The following is a 10424-nucleotide window of genomic DNA, read 5'->3' as shown; positions in this document are numbered from 1 at the left end:
CAGGGCCGTCCTCCGGAGAACACCAGTAAATTCTATGCCAAGGGGATCTTGCAGTACTTGGTTCCCATCCTGACCCAGACCCTCACCAAGCAGGACGAGAACGACGACGATGACGACTGGAACCCGTACAAGGCGGCCAGCGTGTGTCTGATGCTCTTCTCCTCGTGCTGCGAGGGCGACGTCATTCCTCACGTCCTGCCCTTCATCAAAGAGCACATCAAGCACCCCGACTGGCGTTACCGTGACGCCTGCGGCATGGCGTTCGCCTACGTGGCCACGGCCACGGACCAGGAGGAGCCCGACACGTACTGCCTGTCCTCCTCTTTCGAGGTCATCGTGCAGAAACTGCTCGAGACGGCGGACAGGATGGACGGCCACCAGAACAACCTGCGCTCGGCGGCCTACGACGCCCTGATGAAGATCGTCGAGAACAGCGCCACGGACTGCTACGCTGCCATCCACAAGACCGCTCAGATCATCATATTTTTAAGAGATTGTATGATTTGAAGATCGAAAAACAACAGAAAAAGAAAACACAGCTCACTGTAACTAAAGCTCCACTGGCTAAGAGAAACGATCCACAGATCGTTTAAAACAATTAAAAGAACGCTTTTTGAAACGCTTCCGTCTTCCGGTGAAAACAAATGGAATTTTGGGTAACAGGAATAAACGAACGGCCTGCAGTGACGGTAATGACCAGCAGAGGCTGCTAAAAATCGTTATTTGTGGACCTGCACTGTATAACTTTAAGTAAAATGTTGAGGTATTTTTACTTTACTGGAGTATCTCCAATTCTCAGTACTTTTAATTCTACTCCACTACATCTCGGAGGCAAATATTATACTTTTACTCAACTACAATTATTTAAATACTTTAGTTACTAGTTACTTTTTAGATTCAGATTTTTATTACCAAACATAAATTAACCACTTAAGCTCTATATACATTTCGGCTATTTGAAAATAGCCGATCTACAAGCTCACAACGCGTCGCAATGCAACACGTTTTGAGCTTGTAGATCTACTATTTTCAAAAGATTAGTTATAAATTCTGTGAACTTGAAATGGGACATTCTGCACAATGAGTACTTTCTACTTTTGGTATTTTAAGTACATTTTGATACCAATACTTTTGTACTTTTACTTAAGTCTTTTTTTTAATTCTAGACTTTTACTTGTAAAAGAGTATTTCTATATTGCAGTATTGATACTTTTACTTAAGTAAACTATTTGAGTACTTTTTCCGGCCGCCACTGCTATGCACTATGCAGTGTGTTATGTGATGGTTGTTGCAGCAGAATCCAGAGGAACGACTACAGCTTCATTCCCTCTGTTACTCACATTCCCATCCGTCAAGCTGAAGGCCAACACATGTCCAGGTTGTGTCAGGGAAGCCGCCTATACATGGAATTAATGGGCTGAGTAGGACAGATAGAGAAATACAGTAGTGCAATTGAGCAGTGGTTCTCAAAGTGAGGTCCTCAGCAAAATGAGTTAAAGGGATATTTCACTTTCAAACATGTTTGGAGTCATTTTAAATTCTACTCTGGCTTTTGCGTTGCACCCCAGACAGTTTTTAAGTTGCTTGATTCGGTATTTAGATATTTGATATTCATTTTATCAGACACGCCACCTTAAAACCCATTTGTAACTTCAAACTCCATTTTAACCATGATAATTTAGATTCATCGAAAACAACCTTGGTTCTGGTGACTGATGTTGTCCTTCTAATGCATGAGTGTGCCGTGTTTTTTCAATTACTTTTTTTAAATTTATTTCATAATAAAACAAAATAAAGATAATTACTATGTTTTTCATTGTACCCCAAAAAATTAACAAACAAATGAAAAACTACCTTTTTTTCACTGACAAAAACTAAATAGAAACTAAGCTAAGAGGACAAAAAACTATGACTAAATATATTGACAATTTTGTCAAAATATAAAGACTAGACTAAAATGTTAGGGAGAAAGTAATGGAGAAGAGATCCAATAGAAATTAGACATGTCATCATGTTAGTGTGCGCGTGTCGCACTGTCGCAGCTCGAAAATAGCCAGCTCTAGTCGTCTAATCGGCTATTTCCGGCAAGTATAAATCAAGCATTACGACGCCATCACGGCCCGCCAACAACACATTTTTATTGACTAAATCGACTGTAGATTTCGTTAGACTAAAACTAAAACATTTCAGATGATTAAAATCAAAATGTGACTGAAACGTAAAAGTAATTGTATTCAAAAGACTATGAGTAAAAACTAAATCAAAATGAACACAGCCACCCACTACATGTCAAAGAAAAATATTGTGCTTTTGACTCCACTACAATTGTAGGAAGGGAAGGAAGGCCTCTATTATTATTATTATTATTATTATTATTATTATTATTATTGTCTCCGCCAGGAGACTATGTTTTCGTTCTCGTCCTTCCGTGTGTCCACCAAGCTAACATTGGTCAAGCTTCACGTGACACGTGACAATATGTTGAAAGGGTGTGCTTTGATTGGCTAGACCTATAAATAGGTGTGTCACTTCAAAAGATCATTTATATCTTTTGAAGTGACACACCTATCCATCAGCCAAGCTAACATTGTTCAAATGACACGTGACAATATGTAATATTGACAGGATTAATGGCGAGTTAAAATAGCACGGGTCCGCTGTTTTTCTAGTTATTATTACTATTATTATTTGCGTGCATGGTCAGTCATATTCTGATCTTGTTCTTCTGACCTATTCTCACTTCCCTGATCTTTCCCTGGAAAGTTAAAATCTAGACAAATCTGCCAGTGCAATTTTGTTTTTTTAAGTCCTCTGCAGATTTGGTCTGGCCCCACTCAGTTGTGATTGGATTTCCCTGCCCCGAAGTTGTGGTGCACCAATCAGGGCCCAGTATGCAAATGTGGGGGGGGGTTTACCACCAAAGGCATTATTTTGTATTCGCCCCTTGAAAATGCAGGTTCCATGCAGAGATTCCAGACTAATATCTATGCAGTGATATTACTCTGGCCAAGCCAGGCTAGCACAAATCAGCGTAGTTAGGCATAATCAGCAACCGCTTGTGTTATGTGTGATATCACACAATAGCGCTGGACCACCCATATAAGATGTTTGACTTCCTGAGCGGCAATCAAACGCTTGAGCTTTAGACGTCACTTCAGCAAAGGTAGAAGCAGCAGCAGCAGCCGGGTGGAACGAAATGGAGCTCATCACAATCCTTGAGAAAACGGTCTCTCCGGTTCGTAATGAACTGGAGATGGCGCAGAGGTTTCTGGAGCAGGCAGCGGTCGAGAACCTGCCGACCTTCTTGGTGGAGCTGTCCAAAGTCCTAGTCAATCCGGGGAACAGCCAGGTGGCTCGCCAGGCCGCCGGCCTGCAGGTGAAGAACTCCCTGACCTCCAAGGACGAAAGTGTCAAGAAGCAGTACCAAGAGAGATGGCTGGCCATCGACGGCAACACACGGCACCAGATCAAGACCTTTGTCCTTCGGACGTTGGGTACGGAGACAGTCCGGCCCAGCTCTGCGTCCCAGTGCGTGGCAGGGATCGCCTGTGCCGAGATCCCGATCAGCCAGTGGCCCGAGCTCATACCCCAACTGGTGGCTAACGTGATCAACCCCTCCAGCACTGAACACATGAAGGAGTCAACGTTGGACGCCATCGGATACATTTGCCAGGACATGGACGCGGAACACCTGCAGAACCACGCCAACGACATCCTGACAGCCATCATCCGGGGAATGGGGAAGGAGGAGCCCAGCAACAACGTCAAACTGGCAGCGACCAACGCCCTCATCAACTCCCTGGAGTTCACCAAAGCCAACTTCGACAAGGAGGCGGAGAGACACTTCATCATGCAGGTGCTGTGCGAAGCGACGCAGTGTCCCGACACCCGGGTGCGAGTGGCGGCCTTGCAGAACCTGGTGAAGATCATGAACCTGTATTACCGGCACATGGAGAAGTACATGTGCGAGGCTCTGTTTGGGATCACCATAGAAGCCATGAAGAGTGACATAGACGAGGTTGCCCTGCAGGGCATCGAGTTCTGGTCCTCCGTCTGCGAGGAGGAGATGGACCTGTCTGAAGCCCTGTCTGATGCCGAGGAGCAGGGCCGTCCTCCGGAGAACACCAGTAAATTCTATGCCAAGGGGGCCTTGCAGTACCTGGTTCCCATCTTGACCCAGACCCTCACCAAGCAGGACGAGAACGACGACGATGACGACTGGAACCCGTACAAGGCGGCCAGTGTGTGTCTGATGCTCCTCTCCTCGTGCTGCGAGGACGACGTTGTTCCTCACGTCCTGCCCTTCATCAAAGAGCACATCAAGCACCCCGACTGGCGTTACCGCGATGCCTGCGTCATGGCGTTCGGTTCCATCCTGGAAGGGCCGGACCTGGACCAGCTGAAACCCCAGGTCGTCCAGGCCATGCCCACCCTGATCGAGCTGATGAAGGACCCCAGTGTGGTGGTGAGGGACACCTCGGCCTGGACGGTGGGTAGGATCTGCGAGCTGTTGCCCGAGGCGGCCGTCACTGATGTCCACCTGCCCCCCCTGCTGCAGTGTCTGATAGAAGGGCTCCAGGACGAGCCTCGCGTGGCCTCAAACATCTGCTCTGCGTTCTCCAGTCTGGCGGAGGCCGCCTATGTGGCCACGGCCGCGGACGAGGAGGAGCCCGGCACGTACTGCCTGTCCTCCTCTTTCGAGGTCATCGTGCAGAAACTGCTCGAGACGGCGGACAGGATGGACGGCCACCAGAACAACCTGCGCTCGGCGGCCTACGACGCCCTGATGAAGATCGTCGAGAACAGCGCCACGGACTGCTACGCTGCCATCCACAAGACCGCTCAGATCATCATGCAGAGACTGCAGCAGGTCCTGCTGATGGAGTCTCAAATCATGAACACATCCGACAGGATCCAATACAACGACCTCCAGTTGTTGTTGTGCGCCACTCTGCAGACCGTGATCCACAAGCTGCGGCGCCCGGACGCCCTGAATATCTCCGATGAGGTGATGGACTCCCTGCTGAGGATGTTCCAGAGCACCGCCGGTTCGGGAGAGGTCAAGGAAGACGCTCTCATGGCCGTGTGCACCCTGGTGGAAGTGCTGGGCAGTGACTTCCAGAAATACATGGACGCCTTAAAGCCTTTCTTGTGTGTTGCACTCAAGAACTACGCAGAGTACCAGGTGTGTCTCCAAGCCGTCGTTCTGGTGTGTGACCTTTGCAGAGCTCTCATGGCCAACATCCTGCCGCACTGCGACGAGATCATGCAGCTCCTGCTGGAGAACCTGGGGAATGAGAACGTCGACCGGTCGGTGAAGCCCCGGATTCTGTCGGCGTTCGGCGACATCGCTCTGGCCATCGGCGGAGAGTTCAAGAAGTACCTGAAGATCGTCCTGGACATCCTGCAGCAGGCCTCCCACACCCAGGTGGACAAGACCGACTACGACATGGTCGACTACCTGAATGACCTGAGGGAGGGCTGCCTGGAAGCCTACACAGGCATCGTCCAGGGCCTCAAGGGAGACCAGAAGCACGTGGTGCACCCCGACGTGATGCTGGTGCAGCCGTGGGTGGAGTTCATCCTATCCTTCGTCCACCACATAGCCGAGGACAAGGACCACTCGGACGGAGTCGTGGCCAAAGCCGCGGGCCTCATAGGCGACCTGTGCAGCGCGTTCGGTACGGACGTGCTGAACCTCGTGGAGGGTCGTCCTCTCATCAACAACCTGTTGACGGAAGGACGGCAATCCAAGACCTCCACCACCAAGAAGCTGGCAACCTGGGCCTCCGAGGAGCTACGCAAGCTGAGGAACCAGGACTGAAGTGGCACGCGGACAAGATAGTTTGACGTCAGGGAACAATGAGGGGGTCCCCCAGGGCTCTGGACGTGGTCCTGCTCCTGTCCTTCCTATACACCAAATGTCTTAAATGAAATTAGCCAATCTCTAGGTTGTCCTCGGACGAGCCTTCCAGCGGCGTCTCCAGTCATCTCGAACCTCCATACATACTGGATAGCTCACCAGTAGTACTTTCCTCATACAGATGCTTGTTGGCAACATCCTCATCCACGCTGGTGTTTAGTACTGCACACAGCGTTCTGGTGTAGCATCCCTTCCTGGTACTGGCTTCAGGGTCCATTATTCACAGCCATATAGGAGAATAGCAGGTAAGAAGCTAAGCTTTATGTCAGGGGAGGTTAGACTTTCAGAATCAAGAATCAGGACTGGTCATTGCCATTCTGTCCCAGTGCCAGTGAGCGCTTTCCTCACTTTAAGGTCTATGCTCTGTCGAGTTGACCCATGAGCCAGAAATGGACCCAAACGGAACCCCTGTTACTCTCAGAGTTAAATAAACTCTGAGGACTGTGCAGTGTATAACGGGGATCCCAGAGATTAAAACATAAATAAATACATAAAATTATATCAAATGGGGGTCTATGGCCCTAACGCATGTCAAACTGGGGGGTCCTTGAAATAAAATAAAAAAGGTTGAGAACCACTGCCCTACAGCAGGGGTCTTCAACGTTTTGGGGCCAAGGACCCCTTAGCTGAGAGAGAGATGAAGCAGGGACCCCCTACTCTATATTGTATAAAATTGTGTTCCAGATTAAAGGTTTTTTTTTACTTAGTCTGCTATTTTTTCCCTCTACACCTCTTTGCCAAAAATAGCCAATCTACAAGCTCTCAACGCCTCGCAGCGCGAGGCGTTGAGAGCTTGTAGATCTGCTATTTTCGGCTAATGTTCCGCTCGGAAAAAGGAATTCTAGGGTTCAAGTGTTTAAAGTAAAAAAACGAAATCCTATCACAAAGATTTGGCGGACCCCCTATAGTAGCTCTGAGGACCCCCTAGGGGTCCCGGACCCCCTGTTGAAGACCCCTGCCCTACAGCATTTGTAGGTACTGTACCCCAGTGAAATCCTCTGTGAAGGCCTGTGGACTGAACTGTACATCAACAAGCAGGACTGGGACAATAGCCGCATTGCCGCAATATGGCGGTTATGCGATGCATGGTTTGAACTCATAAACACTTTTTTTTTATTACTTTTTTTTTACACTGGTGGAATAGACTCTATGCACAGCAGCCATATTATCACTTCCTTCACAGGTGTTACCATACCAATGATACTAATGAAGGCTCTGTTCCATTTAGTGTAGCACAGTGGTTTCCACGACCCCCATAACTCTGAGAGTGTACAAATGGGAGTAACTCTGAGAGTGTACAAATGGAACCAAATGGACCCTTACGGGTCCATTTGGTTCCATTTGTACACTCTCAGAGTTACACATCTGTAAGGGGCCATTTGGAAGCCCATGATGAGGGTCCCCTGGACCCCAACTGCAGACCCACTGTAACAGAGTGTTTCCAGTGAGCCAACATGCACAATATCAGCACCCTGACTCTGTTTGACCAGAATGGAACAGAGCCTTCATTAGTATCATGGTAACACCTGTGTCTTCATAATATGGCTGCTGTGAATAGAGCCTATTTACCGCAGTGCATATGGCGCATGTGTGATACGAAATCTAAGCTTACAGAAACACAACACTGTCTTCCAGCCTATATGTTCAAGGGATCGTGGGGAAATTACACCTGTCAGTTGCTTGTCGCTTCACCATGATTTCTTTTGTTTGCGATTGTTAATTATTCCTCAGATTGAGTGATTGATACCTACAGATAACAATAACCCATTCAGCATCTGTGTCATTTACATGTCTTAGGGCTATTCAAGAATAGCAGATATACAAGCTCATATCACGCTATGAGCTTGTAGATTTCTTTTTTTATTGTGTAATTTTATACATTTGGCCGCTGATGCCCATCTTAAAATATGCACAAGACTTGTGAGCTTGTATATCTGCAATTTTTTGGTGAATGTTCCGCTCAGAATAGGGATCCTGGGGTTCAAGTGGTAAGATGTTAAGTTATTTTCAATCTGTCCTGTAATGGAAACGGACATTCTCTCATGTTTTCCTCGTGACATGCTGTATCTTAGGGGCAAAGACTTACATATTTACATACCGATACAAGACATAAATGTAAGGTTCTATAAAGTAACAATGTCATTCACAGGGTGCTGGGTGTAAGTAAAGCTGTCAATTAATTGTAATGGAGTAAAACCAGTATAATATTTTCCTGTGAGATGGAATGGAGCAGAATCGCCAAATGGAAATACTCAAGTAAAGTAAAAGTACCTCAAAGTTAGTAATTGATAAATGTACATTGTTAATCTCCATGCACAATGACTAGTGATGTGTAATGAGGGTAGTAGTGCTGACTTGCAGACTGGAGGTGGCATGCATGTAAATCATCATTAGCTCCTTAATCCCACTACTCTCTCTGCTTGGCACTGCACGCATGTACTGTACACGCACACGCACACGCACGCGCGCACACACACACGCACACGCACACGCACACGCACACACACACACACACACACACACACACACACACACACACACACACACACACACACACACACACACAGTGGTGTAAAGTAACTAAATACATTTACTCAAGTGCAGTACATTTTGAGGTACTTACTTTACTGGAGTATATATTGTACTTTTACTCCACTACAATTATTTGAAAACTTTAGTTACTAGTTACTTTGCAGATATACATTATTACACTATAAAACATACATTAACCACTTATTTTATACCTAGACTATTTGAAAATAGCCAATCTACAAGCTCACAACGTGTCGCGATGCGACGTGTTGTGTGCTTGTAGAGTACACAACTCTACAAGCAATAGAGCTATTTTCAAACTAAGGGCGGATTCACACTATGGTCCCGGGTGCGCACCCGGGATCACTTGGCTGATGTTGTGATAGTGTGAACGTTGCGTATCGTTCCCCGAAACGGATCACCGTACCGTACCCGAAACCACCTCCGGAGGTAGTCTTGGATCCGGATCATACGTATTCGAGTACGGAACGATGCAATGTGAATCCATCTGTACCAACAGGAGGAAGTGGACTGCTAATCATATATCATTTATATATTTTTATAATGACACATTATTTTAGCTGGGTTATACCTTCTTATAGTTCTACTTGAATGTTGACAAGAAATAATAATCCCGCTAGTGTTTGAGCAGCACGAGCCGTGAAAAATAATAAACAAAAAACACATGTGTAGCGAACGCGTATACAGTATAAGGATAAATATACTAAGGATTAGTCTGTGACGTCACTGCTAAAATACCAAGGATGCGTCCGTGAGAAAATTGAAAATAGCCAATCTACAAGCACACAACGCGTCGCATCGTGACACGTTGTGCTGCTATTTTCAAATATTTACTACTTTTACTTTTGGTACTTTAAGTACACGTTGATACCAATACTTTTGTACTTTTACTCAAGTAAGTTTTTCATTCCGTACTTTTATTGTAACAGAGTACTTCTACATTGCAGTATTGATACTTTTACTTAAGTAAAACATTTGAGTACTTTTTCCACCTCTGCTCACATGCACTTGCACATATGCACATACACAGGGCCGGCGCACCCATTAAGGCGACCTAGGCGGCCGCCTAGAGCGGCAGTTTGCGAGGCGGCAAAAAAAGTCGGGAAGAAATAATAATAATGATAATAAATCGGTAAAATCAGAATTAAATAACACAGCCCTAACCTAACCCTAACCCTAACCCTAAAACCGAAATAAAGTAACCAAATACACCAACAAAAAGTATCATAATCCGCCCAGACCCGCAAAAGAAATCGCGTGCGCACGGGGGCGCATCAAAGGAATCTCGCCTAGAGCGGCGATCAGCCCTCCACCGGCCCTGCACATACAGATGCATGCGTGCATGCATCTGTATGTGTATGTATGGTATGTGTATGGTCTGTATGGGAACAGAAGACGATATGGATGCCCTGAACTGGGGTGGAACCTGCAGGACAATAGATTTGTCCCACTCATGTCAACAATGAATGTTGCTCCAGACAGTCTCTTGAAGATCATTCATTGTAACAAGAATGTGACAATCCACATCCAGAGGAGCCTGAGGATGATGATGAATCAATGAAGACCACAATAAATGTGGCATTTATTGTGTTCAACACCAAAACCACCTTTCTAGGTAGTAAGCAGGTAGTAACCACATTTTCAGATATGAGGAAGGCATATTTTCCTAAATTTGTTGTATGGTCTTAAAGATGGAGTGCCATGATATTTTTCAACCCGAAAACCTGATCATAAGGTATTATTATTATGTAAGGATTTTTTTCAACAAAAAAAAAAGTGTACAGAAATTGTTAAAAAAAATGTTTTTATGTGGACACGCCTCCAGTTCATTAAGTATGCCTGGTTCTCACCTTAGCACCTCCTCCACCACCTTAGCACCACCCACCTGTCCTAGTCCCTCCTCCTCCTCATGCCCACACCTGTTGTGTTATGATAATGAGGGGGAGGG

At 46.2% G+C, this 10424-nt stretch overlaps 1 protein-coding gene across 1 annotated transcript; it reads left to right on the top strand.

Annotated features, from left to right (window-relative positions):
• Positions 1-3196: 3196 nt before the first annotated feature.
• On the top strand, positions 3197-5824 carry LOC311061246 (importin subunit beta-1-like; the record flags this gene model as incomplete). The annotated part of the gene is made up of 1 exon (XM_084079801.1): positions 3197-5824. The coding sequence occupies one exon, from the start codon at positions 3197-3199 to the stop codon at positions 5822-5824; it is 2628 nt and encodes an 875-aa protein (XP_083935927.1).
• Positions 5825-10424: the final 4600 nt, after the last annotated feature.

The sequence above is a fragment of the Gymnoscopelus microlampas genome (assembly GCF_963454915.1).
Source record: "Gymnoscopelus microlampas genome assembly, chromosome: 15".
Taxonomy (NCBI): domain Eukaryota; kingdom Metazoa; phylum Chordata; class Actinopteri; order Myctophiformes; family Myctophidae; genus Gymnoscopelus; species Gymnoscopelus microlampas.
This window is presented reverse-complemented; position numbering and strand designations above follow the sequence as displayed.